A 17,473-nucleotide genomic window follows, 5' to 3' on the forward strand; every position below is an offset into this window, starting at 1 on the left:
ACCTAACTAACAAGAAAACCTTGGAAAACAACAAAAGCAATTTGGTTCGGTTCTCAAGTGGTGATGGATGTTCAAAGTGGAACAGCAAGATGCAGTCCGGCGAGTACGTACCCACCCCGGCCCCCCACATTTGGCGATAAGCTCCTTATCAGTTCTCCCAGAGGAACTTTTTTTCTAAACTTCAACACCAAGAATCCAACATCACCAACTTACTACCTTTGTAACACATTCAACGACAGACATCATGCGGCCCCTCACTGAAAAGGAGACCCAGACTCTCTTTGAGAAGCTGGCAAACTACACCGGCAGCTCGCTCAAGAACCTCATCGCGCCGCTTGACGATTCCCCCAACGCCGACCGCTACGTCTTCCGCCTCGTTCGCGATCGCGTCTTCTATGTGCGCCTGTCCATCGCCAACCTGGCCACCTCGATCGCCCGTGACAAGCTCCTCTCCCTAGGAACCTGCCTTGGTATGTACTCTCCGTACGCACATGTTGCGCCAATGGCTAACGCCCCGATCCTTTAGGCAAGTTTACCAAGTCGGGCAAATTTCGCCTGCACGTCACGGCCCTCCCTATCATCGCCGAGCACGCCCGCTACAAGATCTGGGTCAAGGAGAACGGCACCATGCCGTTCCTCTACGGCAGCAACGTGGTTAAGGCCCACGTCGGTCGCTGGTCCGAGGACTGCCCCGAGCACCAGGGCGTCGTCGTCTACAGCATGAACGACACGCCCCTGGGCTTTGGCGTCACGGCGCGCAGCACGGCCGAGGCCCGAAGGCTAGATCCCACGGGTATCACCTGCTTCAGACAGGCCGACTGCGGCGAGTACCTCCGAGACGAAGACAACTTGTTCGCGACGGGTTAAGCCTGGAGCTGTCGACGTGAGTACTTTGCTGGCGTTGGGGCTCTTTATTCATCCTTCATTCTTTGGCGTTGTGGGGGGAAAATTTGCACCGAGCACATCAATGCTTGGGTGATTGATTACATAGACGGCTAGATATCATCAGAAAGCGCTCTATATGCTCAAATCTATTCGCTTGCACCGTTTTTTGACATTCCAACGTGGTTCCTACTCCATCACCGCCCGGTTGATTTCTCGAGACGGGCTCACAGGTCTGCTGTCTCTTCTAAAGAAGCCAACATGTTGCCGGTGGGCAACATACTCGCTGTCAGCGTAACCCAGGATCTTTTGAATCTCGACGCTCTGATGCCCCTTGATACGCCCGATCTCGGCAGCGGCATAGTTCACCAGGGCTCTTCCAACCTCTTCTGGGATGCCATCCCAGAGCTTGCCGTCAGGGCCAGGGGTTGTCCGACGCTTGACCACCACGAGCCGCACCACCTCCTGTTGCGCAAAGTTGCCCTCCACGTCAACAACACCAACAGGAAGCAGGCCAGCCTTGCCGAGGAGTGCCTTGTAGGCTCCCGAGTCAATATAGAGGGTTCCGTGGGGATATGGAGTGTGGAGTAGCCAGAAATGGCGATCTCGGATGGGATCATCCGCTGGTACGAATCGAGTATGCAGGGGAGGGCTGGTGAGGTCCGCTGAAGATGAGAGGGAGAGGGCCGAAGCTGATCGTGTCAAGTGACTGATTCCTTCATCGGCGCTTGGGGACGAGTGTCCTTTTTGCTGTGATTGAAGATATCGAACAATGTTTAGCACATTTCCTGGGTTTGAGGATCGGGTGATGATGGTTGTGACACCAGCCGAGGTTCCCAATCTTGCGGCAATGATTTTGGTGCTCATTCCACCTGTGCCAAGAGCTGAGCCGGCACTCGAGACTGATTGATCTCGGTTAACTTTATATGTAACAAATTCATGAGAATGAATACGTACCATCAGCTTGAAGGGCTGAGATGTCTTCGACCACCTCGATCGGCTTGGCGTCTGGGTTTGTTCGCGGGTTCTTGTCATAGAGACAGTCGACATCCGTCATCAAGAATAGCATGTCGGCGTGGATCATGGCAGCGGTGATGGCAGAGAGGGTATCGTTGTCGCCAAACTTGATTTCTGAGACGGCCAAGGTATCGTTTTCGTTGACAATTGGGATCACTCCTTGTTCAAGGAGAGCATTGAAGGTATTTTGAGCATTAAAATATCTTGTCCGCTAGAATAGAATTTGTTAGTTTGTTGATTGAACATTGAATCTCAAGTGAAAATGAGCCTACATCTGCAATATCGTTCCTTGTGAGCAGGATCTGGGCAATTGGCTGCCTCAAGTGGGTGAACAAGCTATCCCAGAGACTCATCAAACGACACTGGCCAATGGCAGCGAGTGCCTTTACCGGGTTAGCACTTCAGTCTTCACATTCAAAAGTTGTGCAACTGTGATCCCACCTGCAGCTGTGCGAGATGCTTGGGGCGCTTCTCGACATCCATGCGTCGGAGGCCAACGCCGATGGCGCCCGAGGAAACAATGACGACCCGGTGACCATCTTTGCGAAGCTTAACGGCCGTGTCGACAATTAGAGTCAAGATTGGGAGAAGGGGCTCATGAGTCTTTTCGTCGACAATTGAGCTCGTTCCTAGAGACCTTGTGTTAGTGGGGGATGACTCAAAGCTTCCTTCTCGACGTACCAAGCTTGATGACGACGGTGAGGGACTTTCCATTTCCTCTCATGGCTGCGAATAAAGGCGAAGAGGTCAGTTAATGCCTCTCTCGTCTTGGCCTTGTGAATTTCAGGGATTGGTGCGGTGCTTGGTGTTTTCACATGGAAATGCCCTGGCGTCTATATATACCACAAGTATTGTACAGAAGCCTCAGCCGAACACTACCCGCGAGATGGACGGGAAGAACATGAATGAAGCAAGTAGAAGACAAGAAAAAGGCTTACATTGAGAAGTGATTTCACTCGTCATTTTGGCACGCCCTTGTCGCTTTGGATGTGGAACCGCAGGTGTCTCTCTGTCATGAGTTGGGCGCAACTTGGGAGAATCCTGGGCAAACGTTGGTGGATGGTCGAGTTGATTGGACTGTGCTCGACAAGCCCATGAATCCCCAGACCCGATGTCGGAAAAATGGGTCGAGGGGGTTCGGAGGATTGGGCCAATCAGGGGTCATGTATAGGCTCACCGCCCTCGGCGTGCCACCGATGGTTTTCCGGCGGCAGAATTTCCACCATGCTAGGGCGTTGCTGGAAGGTAAAGAGAGATCAATTCGAGACATCACGACGATAATTCATCAGCCTTGCCGACCCCAAACAAGGCTGTCCGTGTTCAATCCAGCTGATCAATCTAATTGATTCGTGTCCAATCCATCCCCATCATGTCATCCGAACCTCCGGCTTCATCTTCAAGCACCCCGGCAGCTGCGCCGAGCTCCTCCACAGCAGCTCCCAAGGAAGTCTTCAACAACCCTGCGCGGACCGGCTTTGACCCAGAGACGGCATGGTGGATGAACTACTTCAAGATCCTTTCTGGTCAGATGACCCCCGAGGGCCAATTCCACTACCGTGAGTGGCGATACCGCGTCCACGAGGAGCGTGACTGCAAGCGCTGCGAGGACTACCGGGACTGGCTCTTCACCTACTCCCCCGTTGTCCGCTTCATGTCCGAGAAGATCCAGGCCCTCAACGGACGGCTAGACCCTTCCAATGTCGTCTGTCGTCGGTGCCCCGCCCATCTCGAGGAGGATGGTCAGGTTCATCGTCAGTCTGGTGGCTTTAGCCCAAACCATGGCATCCTGCTCTGCGCAAACGAAGTACGAGACCGAAAACACTTGGAGGACACGCTCGCGCACGAGATGGTGCACGCTTGGGATCACCTGCGGTGGAAGGTGGACTGGACCGGCGACAAGGACTTGAAGCATGCTGCCTGCACAGAGGTGGGTGAGATTGAGTTGATGCTTGACCGCGATGCTAACTGATACACTAGATCCGAGCATCCATGCTCAGCGGCGAATGCAGATGGACACGAGAGGCCTTTACCCGAGGCAACTGGAAGTTGACACAGCAGTTCCAGAACTGCGTGCGCACAAGAGCTATCCAGTCCGTCATGGCCAGACCCCGTTGCAAAGACGACGTCCAAGCAACCAAGGTGGTCAACCAAGTCTGGGACTCTTGTTTCTCTGACACACGGCCATTTGATGAAGTGTACCGGTGATTGATTAACGACTGCGACGATAAAAGGACTTGTACAATATCTCTACTTTTACACCAATATTATCAGCGATACCCCCTTAGACAAGGAGTCTTACTATTTGTACCACAACTGCCATTCGTACCATGACCCGCCAAGCTCATATCCATGTTACATTCACGTGTAAAACCATAGCGATATAGTGAATCTCGCAGCACTCCTAATTAGGTATCTCAAGCTCATGAGCATGCCAATTTGCCTGGGCGTCTCAGTCATATCTCTTCCCAATACTTGGGCCATGAGTTGGGGACTCTCCAGGCTGCCCTGATGCGCGTCTCTAATGAAACTGGCTTTGTGCCCTTGTCTACCTTAGAAGTTACTTAGTGATATTGCTCTCTTGATCTTCTCACAGACAACCTGGTAACTAGAGCTGACTTGCTTGCCACTTCTATGTGCTGAGGCTCTCTGGATGCCCATTTCTTAAGGATACTCTAATTTCCTATTACTAACTTATGAGAAAGTCTTACCTTAGGAGTATGCCTACTTTAATCATAGTTTCCTAATACATGAGATTATACTTGCCGCATGATTTAGTCACCCTAATCACCAGGGCAAGGTGGCCGGCAAGACTCTTACTAAGGCCCAGATCATGAATTGGGATCAGACTGAGCCCGATTTTGAGTTTTCGGGTTAAATGCCTTTCTAGCAGGCAATAAAAGCATCAACCGGAAGATCATACCTGAAATTCTGGCTCAAACTGATCCCGCCGTGAGAGGGTGTAACAAGTTGTTCCCGCAACAGGGTTTTGGTACGAGACGCTGGCCAAGCTAATTGTATGCGCCGGCTTGTCCCTTCTTGCAACGGGGAACAGTCTGAGCCCCGTTCATGATCAGGACCTAAGTAAAGGCATATAAAACTTGAGCATATCTTCTCGATTCGTTAAGCAACCACTAATGATGCTATGTAAAAACGCTTACAACAGTACTCTAACAAACGCAAACGGCCAGGTTCCGTCCTCAACATAGATCAAAAATTAAATCGCCAAAACGCCCCTTCCATGTAACCCAACCCAGGTCCCAACCCAGGTCCCAACCCACGCCCCCAAACAACCCATATGCTCTCTAGGTATCGGAAAAGATAGCGATCCAATAGACGCCGGCCTCGGCCTAACAATGAGCATAGAGGCAAGGTCCCATCTTTACGTGTGAAGACGTTCATCACATCATTATGATCACAGCCCAGAGAGTCATCCTAAGCTTCTCCGTAACGCCTTTGTTCCTTAGGGTATCCATACCTAAGTCTAGTCAGATTACTGTGCCTTTTCGCGGTTGGAGGCCCGCTCCCCCTTGACACAGTGCTTGATGATCCAAGGGTGCGTCTGGATGTCGTCCAGAGGGATTCGCTTCTCGGGATCCAACACAAGCAACTTGTCTCAAGTCAGCATATTATCCGTAAGAGTAGGTGAGTGTGCCTACCTTCTTGATGAGGTCCGTAGCCTCTGGGCTCACCCATTTAGGAACCGCCATGTCGGCCCTTGCGATCCTCCGCTGAGTCATTATGGGCGAATCCTCGAAAGGCGCCTCGCCGACGAGAAATTCATACGCCAAAACACCCAAGCTCCACAGGTCAACCTTCTCGTTGTAGTAGTTGTCGGTTGTGCCGGGTTTGATCATCTCTGGGGGGAGGTAGTCGAGAGTTCCACACATGGTCTTCCTCCGGTTGTTGGGAGCATGGACACTCCAGCCAAAGTCCGACATCTTGATTTCTCCATGGATGCCGAGCAGGATATTCTCGGGCTTGATGTCCCGGTGGATGACATGCTTGCGGTGGAGGTAGCGCAGAGCCGAAGCGACCTGAGCAATATACTGAGCCGCCTTCCACTCGGGGAATCGGTTCTCTCGTCGAAGGTGCTTGTACAGCTCGCCCTTGCCAGCAAACTCGAGGATGAGAATGACTCGTTTGCTGTCATGGAAATGGTTGTACATCTGAAGGATGTTTGGGTGTCGCAGGTTGCTCTGGATCTCGATCTCTCGTCGGACTTGCTTCTCGACTCTATGCTGCACCAGCTCATTCTTGTGAAGGACCTTGAGGGCGCATATGAAACCCGAGGCCCTCTCCCTTGCTAGATAAACTCGTCCAAACTTGCCCTTGCCGAGAGGGCGGCCGATCTCAAACATGCCCAGGTGGAGTTGTTTGGGGATGGAGGCTTGCTCAGGGAGGGAGGCAAGCGAGTCTCGTTCTTCTTCGGCCTCTTCTGATGTCCGTGACGAGGAAGGAAGGGCTTTTCGGGGAGGTGATGAGGGAGCGTTGGCCTTTCGTTGGGCGGCCTGGGAGGGTAGCACTACGGCAGCGTTGGCATTACCGCTGTGAGACTGGAGAGCAACCTTGAAGAGGTTGGGTCGACTGCTGCCATGGGAGGATGAAGTCGTTGAGACCACGGCCTGCCAATCCGATGTTAGTCACTAAACATCAGCACAACAGAATTCGGACATACCTTGGACTTGGAGTACGACTTGGAGCTTTCACCGACGGAGTCATTCTCATCATTCACCGTCATGCGCTCAAATGTCGCCTCAAGAGTACGGGCAGCCATGGCGAGTAAGGACGATGGGCTGTCTGGGGGGTTAGTAACGAAGTGGAAGGGAAGAGCAAAAGATGGATCGACGCGATTAGAGTGTAAACCTCGATCACCGGACATGGACTGTCTTTTTATGAACCCGGGCCGTCACCTACAGGCCTAGTCTGACAAACAGAACGTTGTCAAAGCAACGGATTGTGGGGGAGCTTGGGCCAATTGTCGCTGACTGCCCAGCTGAGCACTTGGCGTGGCATGCGGGTTAAAAATAAGATCTACCTCGTCCTAAGCATTAGATATTAATCTGCATAATAATATACCAGAATATGTAAAGAGTATCTTGATAGAATTTGCATTTTAGACGTCTCTCTTATTACTTTTACAATACCTTCTTAATTGCCCTTAGAGCAGGGTAGGCTAATGGTCTCGTGTTTTGGTTGCTAGCTGGCCATTGTGGCTGGGGTATAGGACTCAAAGTTAAGAGCCGCCAACCAGCGATAAACGCCTCGGCCCAATTGGCGCAATGGTTAGCGCATTCGACTGTATGTTTTCTCCAGTCACTTCACAAATGCTCATCCAAACTAACAATTCCCAGTCTATCTTGGCTCCTCCACAAGAACGGATGTCTAAGGTGATCGAAAGGTTGCGAGTTCGAGTCTCGCATTGGGTTTCTTTTTTGCGTGTCATTTTTGCCTCATCAGCCAGTGTCATATGGATGTGGTCTATCACAGTGATCTTCTCTCCTCTTGTCATTGGGCAGCCTGCTTCCGAGAAATTTGCGTTGCTTGGCAATATATTGCTGACAATGACTAATGTCAAGGCCATCAGGAACAAGCTTTGCAAACGGCAAGTGGCTCCGGTCGGAGGTCAATGAATCGGGAAGGCGCAAAAAAAAGTCAGTCACGTCTAGGCCTCACTTGTACGGCTGCAAAGAGAACGGCAAAATCTACACCGTAGGGCTTCAAACCACCGAAATCACCGAATCAGCGCTCGGCAGCCCCCAGAGAAACTCACAACGCCTGCTTGCTTCCCCCACCATCCACCGACGTCCACCGCTGTCCATCCCTCCCCAAACAGTCCGGCCCAAGAGTCAGTGACTGACTTGCCTACCCGTCGTACATACCTACCTGACAAAAAGAGGACCCCAGGGGAACCAGTGCGGCTTGAGCTTGTGACTCACGCCTCCCTCCTCTATCCTCTTACGACTTTGTAAACTTCGAGTGGATGAAGCCAATTCGTCTCTTCTCGCTCCCTCCAACCTCACCCTCGACAACATCTTTTTCTGCAGCGCCGCCCTTGACGAGGCAGCTCAGTTACTCACGCTTTGGTCCCAGGTTCCGTTTCACGGCCTGCGCAAGACCACCACCGCCACCACCCCGCACCGTCGCTGCCCGTCGCACCTTTGCGACCTCACGACCCCTCAACGCTTTTCAGATTCAAAAGTCGCAGAAGCGCAAACCAGTCACCATGACCTCCACCGCTACTACCCTTAAGGGCCAGCCCCTTGACAAGGCTGTCCTCGAGTCCATTCTTCGACGTCGCATGTTCTATACCCCCTCGTTCGAGATCTACGGCGGCGTTGGTGGTCTGTACGACTATGGCCCTCCTGGCTGCTCCCTCCAGGCCAACGTCATCGACGTCTGGCGCAAGCACTTCATTCTCGAGGAGGATATGCTCGAGGTTGACTGCACTGTCTTGACTCCTCACGAGGTCCTCAAGACCAGTGGTCACGTCGACAAGTTCGCCGACTGGATGTGCAAGGACCCCAAGAACGGCGAGATTCTCCGAGCCGACCACTTCGTCGAGGCTATTCTCGAGGCTCGACTGAACGGCGACAAGGAGGCCCGTGGCCAGAAGGTGGAGGACAAGGAGGAGGACCCCAAGAAGAAGAAGAAGAAGGCCAAGACGGAGGCTGTCAAGCTCGACGATGCCGTCGTCCAGGAGTATCAGGAGGTCCTGGCCAGAATCGACAACTATGGTGGCCCTGAGCTCGGTGAGCTCATCAAGAAGTACGACCTCAGGAACCCCGCTACCGGTCTCCAGCCCTCGGAGCCCGTCTCCTTCAACCTCATGTTCCAGACCACCATTGGTCCCAGCAGCAACTACCCCGGCTATCTTCGCCCCGAGACCGCCCAGGGCCAGTTCCTCAACTTTGCCAAGCTCCTCGAGTTCAACCAGTCCCAGATGCCTTTCGCGTCCGCCTCTATCGGCAAGTCTTACCGAAACGAGATCTCTCCTCGTGCCGGTCTCCTGCGAGTCCGTGAGTTCCTCATGGCTGAGATCGAGCACTTTGTCGATCCCGAGGGTGGTAAGAAGCATAGCCGCTTCCACGAAGTCGAGGACATTGAGCTTGTCCTCCTCGACCGCGACACTCAGCTGTCTGGCAAGACTGAGACCAAGACCGTCAAGGTTGGCCAGGCTGTCAAGGAGGGTCTGGTTGATAACGAGACTCTGGGCTACTTCCTCGCCCGCATTAACCTTTTCATGCAGAAGATTGGTGTCGATCTGAGCAAGATGCGTTTCCGTCAGCACATGGCCAACGAGATGGCCCACTACGCCTGCGATTGCTGGGACTGTGAGCTGTTCACCACCTCTGGCTGGATTGAGTGTGTTGGCTGCGCCGACCGAAGTGCTTACGACTTGAGCGTCCACGCCAAGAAGACTGGTGCCCCCTTGGTGGTGCGCGAGCGACGCGAGGAGCCCCTCGTCATCGAGGAGTGGCAGATCGACATTGAGAAGAAGAAGTTTGGCCCTCTCTTCAAGAAGGATGCCAAGACTGTCGAGGCGGCTCTTGACGCCACCTCCCAGGAGCAGCGCGAGCAGCTTGCCAAGGAACTCAGTGAGACTGGCAGCATCTCTATCGAGGTTGCCAGTGTCGGCGACGGCAAGGTCCAGATTGGTAAGGAGTCGATCGCCATCGAGTTCCGCAAGAGGGTCGAGAACACCCGCGAGTTCGTCCCCAACGTCATTGAGCCCTCCTTCGGTATTGGCCGTATCCTTTACTCCCTGATGGAGCACAGCTTCTGGACCCGCGCCAGCGAGGGCGGTGATGAAGCCCGTGGTGTAAGCATCCCTCATATAATTGATGATTCGTCAAGTTACTAACAGCTACAAGGTCCTGTCCTTCCCTCCCACCGTGGCCCCTACCAAGGTGCTGCTGGTTCCTCTCTCCTCCAACCCCCAGTTCAAGCCGCTCCTCAAGCAGCTTTCTCAGCGTCTGCGCACCGCTGGTATCTCGAGCCGTGTCGACGACTCGTCTGCCAGCATTGGCAAGCGCTACAGCCGAAACGACGAGCTCGGCACTCCTCTGGGCATCACAATCGACTTCCAAACCGTGCAGGACGGCACCGTCACTCTCCGAGATCGTGACAGCACCAGCCAGGTCAGAGCTGACCAGGAAAAGATTATCGACGCCATCAGGTCGCTCGTTGAGGGCGAAAAGGGCTGGTCTCAGATTGAGTCCGAGCTCCCCAAGTTTGAGGGTCAGGAGGTGGAGGTTGCTGCTCGATAAAGTAGAGCTGGCATAGAGCTGGCATAGAGAGAAATGTAAAATATAGATATCATACCGGCGTGGCTGTCTTGGCCGAAAGACGGTGGCCAAGCCAGGAGTTGGGATCTGTCAGGTGTAATGTACCTAGACACTACATAAAAAGGCCTGTCTGGTAGAGTCAAAAGAGACTGTCTTGTTTACTCAGCGTCATGATTGTTTCTCCGAGCGTATGAAGTGTTATCTGCAGCTCATGGTACATAGTATGACTGCAATCTGTGTCTGACACATGCTCCGTCGTCGGCTCTTGATGCTACCGGGGACGTAGTACTTGGCCAGATTCTCCTGAAATCCGGTAGGCAGGGATCCAGGCCTTCATGAATGTCAAGGATTCCGGGATCTGCGGCCCATGCATGCAGCGGAGACGCAAAAACAACAACCAGCGAGCGGGAGGGCCAGGGGTTGGCCGGGGCCTAGTCAGGGAGGGTCAGAGTAAGCCATGAGACCAGCGGCCAACGACACTGATGATGTGCACCTCTGTCTCGGGTTCTGATCGGTTTGGCATCTTTCTTGGTGGGCATTGGCTGAGACCTCTCCATTCTCTATCAGAATTGGCAGGCAAAAGGAACCGGGTCATGGCCCAGCAACGTGTGAGATACCTGAGGTTGAGATTGGGTTGCAATAGTGGGCTTTGGTGGTTGGGAAGAGTTGATATCCCCGTCGTCCACCTGGCAAGCCGAGCAGGGTCTCGCGGGAAGGGGTCTCTGCCACGAGACAGTCCAATCTTGTTAATTAGCAAGTTATTACGGAGTACCTTTGTGTAAATGGGATTCGCTGTCATGTCGAGAGAGCCAATCGCAACGTGGCCGTCACCGTCTTCGGCGCCGATCCTAGCACACTTCAAAGGGGACTGAGGGCGGGCCTTGGCGCCGGGTTGTCTGGTATGGATGGGTCTAGTCGGTCCTCACTGTCGCGTCATGTCGTTTCCTCGTGGGCGGGCTGCGGCGACGATGTTTCGCCATGCGTAGCTGGAACTCTGTCTTTGGGTCTCGTGGCAGTCAGTGGCAGTCTCGGCGCAACAGCCTCGATCCTCGGTCGGGAGCCGGCGCTATGATACGTATTGTACACGACATCCATAGCATGGACGTGTCGATAGTTGCTGATGCTATATGGAAAAACCTACAGCGTATCCATGGAACTCTGTGCCGGCTTCTACAACCCGGAATTAGCACCACGTCTGGTGGAAGAGGATGCATCCTTGGACAGGAATCCAAGGGTAATCGATTCCTGGGCCTCGCAAAGACGGAGAGTCCCAGGGATCGAGACGGGTCGAGGAATGGTGGTGGACGACATGGTGTAACTAGCTGGGCGCCTCAGAGCGCAGCCGGGCTGGACCGCTAGACGATCTTAGCACACGAGGCTCTGAAAGCCTTTTAGGCCTAGCAGACGCTTGAATCGTAACAGCAAGAGGCGTTTCGGGGGCGATAAAGGTGGGCTGGCGTTTGATGATCTGAAATGCGAATCCAACTTGGCCCAAGAAGATGGGAAGAAAGGTCGAGGTTCTGTAGATGTCCTTAAGAAGGTCCAGGCTGAGTGATGACCAGCAGCCCAGACCTTTGCGTACCTGCCTTCAACTCCCCCAGGTCTGAAGGCTTGACTGACATCCATGACTCCACACTCATCAGGGAAGCGGGGCATCATTTTGTCATCAAAGAGGCACGTAGCAACGTTCATGGAGCGTCTGCTCCCGTGCCTTGCATATATCGTTACTGCTTAATGAATTGCAGAAGCGATAATTGCCATCGCTGCTGCTGTTACTGCGTCGAGTCAAGTCCCCGTCCTCAAAGGAGACGGTAGCCCCTCCATCGTCTACCTCCATCCATATCCTTGCATTCAATCCTAGCGCACCGATGGGGGGTAACTCCACTATAATCTTAGGTGCCTTACCTGAAAGACAGGCGTTAGCGACCCGGGAAGCCGCTGACCGGGCCTAATGGCACATGGAAACAGCCCAGCTGGCCGCCCGTCGACACCTGCCTGACACCTAGTGAGGGACTAAGGGTAAGAGGGTACCTACCTAAGCATGGAGGCAAGCAAGCAAGCACTGGCACCTGGGGGCTCCTTCCTCCTTCCCCACCCCTCGTTTCCTCCGTCTCCTTCTCCTTCTTGGCTCTTCGTGGTCGCTCATCATCCAAGCCCACCCCCCTCGACCTTACCTTATCACCCAACCCTTCTTCCCCCTTCAACCTCCCTCCCCCGCTCGTCTTCTTTGCGGCTTCTGGATGTTTTCTTTGTCCTGATCCCGCGCTGCAAACTGTACGTCTCACTGCATCTCAGGCAACTGAGAAGCTTTTGCGTGCGCCGGTACGGTACAACTGCGCAGCTTGCCGCCCTCCCGTCTCCAGTCCGCCGTTGGGACCAGCGCCTCTCACCTCCACCCCAAGTCTCCCCCGTGCTCGTCACCCACGAGCGAGCCTGATTCTGACCGCCGCTCCGAACGGACTCGCGACTACATGATCTCTATATTCCTTCGCTGAGAAGCCTTCCTCGTTGCGCCCGAGAGCGAATCGTTTTACTAATCTTGGCACGGTCGCCTTTCCGCTGGGTGTACTCCCGACCGCTCAGAGCCCGTTTCAGTACTCCTGGGCCGGTCGACCACCTCTTAGAACCGTCCACCGCCACTACAGCCGAAGAACCAGCAAGACGTAGCACTCGGTGTTCGAGTGCTCGCGCATTATCGACAGCCAGCCTCGGTTTCATCTTTTCCTTGCCAGATTTGTTGTGCATTTTGCAGCTCAGATAATCCAAGATGGCTCAAAACAGGTACGTCTGCAACACTGTAACCCCTCGGGCTTGGATGAGGCAGCGCGTGTCACGGTGCCGAGGCGGGGTGAGGGGCCGCGCCTCTTGATGCATCCAGGCAATACTCGCGCTTCCTAGTTTCAAATCTTGGAGGACCATGGAAGCCATGAAAGACCCGCGGTCGCCAGGTCTTGCCACTTTTGGGTGAATGGCTGCCATGCCTTTTTTCAGGGGTTCAAACTAGGAAGCAAGCCGTGTCCGAGCGGGTGTCAGCAGAAGCGATGAAGCGAGAGACGGAATCGCATTGACGATCAATAACTGACCATCCACAGTATGTACACGTCAGGGCAGTTCATGAACCCGGGCCCAGCTCCTCGACCTCCCACCGACCGTCCGAGGTTGAATCTAACGCCCAATGCCAATCTCCCAGGAAGCATGGCCAACATGGCTATTTCTCCCATTCGCAGCACCGCAACCTCCACATATACCGGTTCCACCATCTCGCTCCCGATCGCTCGCCAGCAGTCCAACAACACTGATGGTCTAGGAGGGGTTGCAATTAAGAAGGAGGGATGGGCCTCCGTCAAGGAGAGCAAGAACTTCATCCAGCCTTGGAAGCAAAAATATCTGATCCTCCGTAAGGAGTCGCTCGATTTCCACAAGACAGAAGGTGGCAAGGTCTCGTACACGCTATTCCTAAGGGACGTTGTCAATGTCGGACGAGTTGAGGCGGCCGGCACCATCTTTGAGATTAAGCGGAAGCCCGACGGCTCGTCCAACAGCCCTGGTGATGACGATGGACAGACCAAGACCCTTCAGATCAAGGTGAAGAGCGACGATGACCTCTACGAGTGGATTGATTTCATCTACGGCGCCTGCCCTGGAATGGGCGGCGTTAGCAACCCGACCAATTTCTCCCATGCCGTCCATGTTGGCTTCGATCCCAAGACTGGCGAGTTTGTCGGACTTCCCCCTGAGTGGTCGAAGCTCCTCAATTCGTCTGCCATCACGAAGGAGGATTACGAGCGTAACCCCCAGGCCGTCTTTGAAGTCCTTGACTTCTATACCGATCTGGCCAAGCGGGCGGAGAACCCTAACCAGTATTCCAGTCTGACACCTACTCCTCCTGTGCAAAGCCAAGGGAACAAGCAACTTGGATATGGCAGCGGTGCTTCAGTCGCCCCTCCTCGCCCCGCGCCGCCTCCTGCCTCTCAACGCCCCGGCTACACTCCTCCTCAGTCTGCCTCGACCCCTCCTCGACGTCCTGAGCGCCCTGAGCGTCCTGCTCGACCTGACGAGCGCCCTTCGCCATCGGAGCAACAGCAGCAGCGCCAGCAGATGCAGGCCATGGCCCCTAACTACGTGTCCCAGGAAGCCTTGAGGGAGGAGCAACGTAAGAAGCAGTTGGAAGCTCAGAGACAACGCGAGCGTGAGATCGAGGAGCAGAACCGACGCGAACTGGAAGCATACAATGCTTCTCTCCCCAAAACCAAGGTCCCTCTGGCCCAGCAGGAGATTGGCGGATACGGCGGATCGCCTTCTCCCCAGCCCGACCGTTACAACCCATCACGAGCCGCCCCTTCGGCACCAAAGGCGTCCACTCAACAAAGCAACCTCAGAGCCCAGCGACCTGCCCCTCCTGCCCCGACTGGTTCCTCGCGGCCGCCTTTGGCTTCGCAGAACAGCTCCAGCGCTCTTCGCGACCCCACCCAAGCGCAGCGAGTTCCTCGCAACGACGGTGCTACAGGCCACGCAAATGCTCCCCGCTATGCCAATGGCAACCAAGCATCGCAGCCCCGGCAGCAACAGCAGCAGCAGCCCTCGCGACTGCCTGCCCCTGTTAAGCCTCTCAATGTCGCGCCCAAGCCCAGTCAGCAACAGCAACAACCTGATGGCGTCAAGGCCGCTGAGGCAGCGCTTACGGCCAAGCCCTCGGCATCTGAACGCAAGCAGGATGTTCGCATGTCGACCATGTCTGAGAGTGAGGTCATGGCCAAGCTCAAGGAAGCCGTTTCCAAGGATGACCCTAACATTTCCTATTCTAAGCAAAAGAAGATCGGACAGGGTGCTTCCGGCTCGGTCTATGTGGCCAAGATCAAGGAAACAGCCGTGGGTATTGCCCGTGACATGCTGCGCGCGCAGGGACCCCGGGCCCAGGTTGCCATTAAGCAAATGGATCTCGCTCATCAACCACGCAAGGAGCTTATTGTGAACGAGATCATGGTTATGAAGGACAGCCGTCACCGTAACATTGTCAACTTCCTGGATGCCTTCCTGCGCAACAACAACTCGGAGCTCTGGGTTGTTATGGAGTACATGGAGGGTGGTGCCTTGACTGATGTGATCGACAACAACCCGTCGATCTCTGAAGAGCAGATCTCGACCATCTGCCACGAAGTAAGTTCATTGGCATTCTTGGCCTTGAGCCACAATTCTGACAGACGCCTTAGACTTGCCGCGGATTGCAGCACCTGCACTCGCAAAACATTATCCACCGTGATATCAAGAGTGACAACGTTCTGTTGGACGCGCGCGGAAATGTCAAGATTAGTAAGTTGTCAAACAAAGAAGGGTGCTATCTCATGTAACTACTGCTAACACACGCCCCTAGCTGATTTTGGCTTCTGCGCCAAGCTCACAGAGACGAAGTCGAAGCGAGCCACTATGGTGGGAACTCCTTACTGGATGGCCCCAGAGGTTGTCAAACAAAAGGAGTATGGTCCCAAGGTGGACATCTGGTCTCTTGGTATCATGGCGATTGAAATGATCGAGTCGGAGCCGCCTTACCTCAACGAGGAGCCCCTTAAGGCGCTGTATCTCATCGCTACCAACGGAACTCCCCGGCTCAAGAAGCCCGAGAAGCTGAGCAAGGAGCTCAAGGCGTTCTTGTCTGTCTGCCTGTGTGTGGATGTCAAGAGCCGCGCCTCGGCGGATGAGCTGCTGGCCCACGACTTTTTGCGACACGGCTGCCCCCTAGCCAGTCTAGCGGACTTGTTGGCGTTCAAGAAGCACGCCAAGTAAGGGACGAGGAGCAAGCGAGGGCTTGACGATATTGAAGAGAACGGGCTCTTTTTGCGACGCGGCATTTTGAATGTGGTTTGGAAGCAAGGTGGCACATATATTCCCCCCAGATGATTGTTTTTTTGGCGTTACGGGCGAAAGTTCTTTAGCACCTCCTTCTGGGCAGGAGGATGTCCCAAGTGTAGACATCCCTCTACCTACCTACAGTACCTAGCTGCCTTGCTCAAGGTGCCGAACCACGTACTATCGATGATGATGAAATGCGATGAAAGCTAGGACAAATACCCAGAGTACTAGGAGTCGGGTCACATATAGGGGGCCCTTGAAGCTTTTGAAGGGGTTGGGCAGATGGAGACGGTCTGTCGCATGAAAGCAAAGCAAGATTTCGAGTGCAAGCGGGAACTGTCACGCGCAAGAGAATCATTCTGAAGCCAGTAATGAAAGACAATATAGAGGAAATAAAGAGCTGAGATGTTTGCATGGATTCTACTGAACGGCCTTGAAGTTGTTGATCTGTTTCAGATCAATCGGTTTGGGAAGTATCATGACAGAAAACAAGTGGTTCTCTACTACGTAGTAGTTACGCAGCGCTTCGAATACGGAGGCTGGGTTGGCATACATCCATGGTAACCAATTGCATGCTCAAGTTGAGAGGACAAAGGCGCGTCGTGTAACAGGGCAAAGAGAGGGCCACGGCCTCAGGCAAGACAGCCAAGCATAGGCAATGTATCGAATCCTCGAGAGGCTCTCAATGGCCATCTCAGCGATTCGGCATGAAGTGGACGCGGGGTCACGGGTCGCCTGGGACAAAGACGACGAGTTACCTTTATGGGCTGCTCTGTTTGGGGGCCGCTGGATGGGAATATGAAACAGGGCCAAGAACCAAAGCCGAGGCGTGGCCGGGGTCAGCTCGTGATATGTCGGTACGGTACGTAGGTTACGCTGTATGGATGCCGAATAAGAGAGGAGGGGATGTGGTGAGTGCGTGTGCGTACGTTTCGGCGTGTAGCCCCTGACTTACACCCACCATGCCCTGCCAGCTCTTGGGCTCTCGCTCGCGCTCTGTAAGGACAACTTGCTTGCATATGTACGGGTAGGGGGTAAATGGTAGGGCTTGTTTCAGCATGGAGGCTAGCAGATCCTCCGACGAGGCTGTGCGGGGCCGTGATTGGGCGCAGCCGAGCAAGGGGTTCGTGAGATGGGGAGAGGTGTCATCAAGTTGGCCAATGGGGGCGGCTTCTCGGGAGTCAAAGTGTGAAAGTGAGAGAGGATATGGGAGCGATGAGGAAGAGGGGAGATGAGAGGAGATGAAATGAGAAAGGGTGTCTGTCATCAATAAAGCTGAAGTACCTGAAGTGAAGCCAGAGAATGGAGGCTGTTGCTGGGTTGAAAGTGAGGCGTGTTGTGTTGTGTTGAGCTAGGTTGTCAAGGTCAGCAACGTGGGCTTTCAAAATCAGGCTATGGATGAGGATTCAGACAGCTGATTAACCGAATCCCGAGCAGCCGAT

The 17,473-nt window shown here is 54.1% G+C and overlaps 6 protein-coding genes across 6 annotated transcripts; 4 read left to right on the forward strand and 2 right to left on the reverse strand.

Moving 5' to 3' along the window:
* Window positions 1-244: 244 nt before the first annotated feature.
* Window positions 245-867, forward strand: LRP88_09923 (ribosome biosynthesis protein NIP7; the record flags this gene model as incomplete). The annotated part of the gene is made up of 2 exons (XM_083246397.1): window positions 245-470; window positions 527-867. The coding sequence occupies 2 exons, from the start codon at window positions 245-247 to the stop codon at window positions 865-867; spliced, it is 567 nt and encodes a 188-aa protein (XP_083097510.1).
* A 204-nt stretch (window positions 868-1,071) lies between these two features.
* LRP88_09924 (glutamate 5-kinase) lies at window positions 1,072-2,623 on the reverse strand (the record flags this gene model as incomplete). The annotated part of the gene is made up of 5 exons (XM_083246398.1): window positions 1,072-1,784; window positions 1,840-2,110; window positions 2,172-2,282; window positions 2,341-2,528; window positions 2,581-2,623. 5 exons carry the CDS (start codon window positions 2,621-2,623, stop codon window positions 1,072-1,074), a joined length of 1,326 nt encoding a protein of 441 aa, XP_083097511.1.
* Window positions 2,624-3,268: 645 nt separating this feature from the next.
* LRP88_09925 (peptidase M76 family-domain-containing protein) lies at window positions 3,269-4,104 on the forward strand (the record flags this gene model as incomplete). Its single annotated transcript, XM_083246399.1, has 2 exons — window positions 3,269-3,826; window positions 3,877-4,104. 2 exons carry the CDS (start codon window positions 3,269-3,271, stop codon window positions 4,102-4,104), a joined length of 786 nt encoding a protein of 261 aa, XP_083097512.1.
* Window positions 4,105-5,389: 1,285 nt separating this feature from the next.
* LRP88_09926 (aurora kinase) lies at window positions 5,390-6,673 on the reverse strand (the record flags this gene model as incomplete). The annotated part of the gene is made up of 3 exons (XM_083246400.1): window positions 5,390-5,506; window positions 5,556-6,521; window positions 6,575-6,673. The coding sequence occupies 3 exons, from the start codon at window positions 6,671-6,673 to the stop codon at window positions 5,390-5,392; spliced, it is 1,182 nt and encodes a 393-aa protein (XP_083097513.1).
* Window positions 6,674-8,122: 1,449 nt separating this feature from the next.
* LRP88_09928 (glycine--tRNA ligase) lies at window positions 8,123-10,166 on the forward strand (the record flags this gene model as incomplete). Its single annotated transcript, XM_083246401.1, has 2 exons — window positions 8,123-9,718; window positions 9,771-10,166. 2 exons carry the CDS (start codon window positions 8,123-8,125, stop codon window positions 10,164-10,166), a joined length of 1,992 nt encoding a protein of 663 aa, XP_083097514.1.
* A 3,222-nt stretch (window positions 10,167-13,388) lies between these two features.
* LRP88_09929 (serine/threonine protein kinase CLA4) lies at window positions 13,389-15,965 on the forward strand (the record flags this gene model as incomplete). The annotated part of the gene is made up of 3 exons (XM_083246402.1): window positions 13,389-15,341; window positions 15,395-15,494; window positions 15,556-15,965. 3 exons carry the CDS (start codon window positions 13,389-13,391, stop codon window positions 15,963-15,965), a joined length of 2,463 nt encoding a protein of 820 aa, XP_083097515.1.
* Window positions 15,966-17,473: the final 1,508 nt, after the last annotated feature.

Source organism: Fusarium phalaenopsidis (assembly GCF_050370095.1).
Source record: "Fusarium phalaenopsidis strain FUZ10S chromosome Unknown contig_32304, whole genome shotgun sequence".
Lineage (NCBI taxonomy): Eukaryota > Fungi > Ascomycota > Sordariomycetes > Hypocreales > Nectriaceae > Fusarium > Fusarium phalaenopsidis.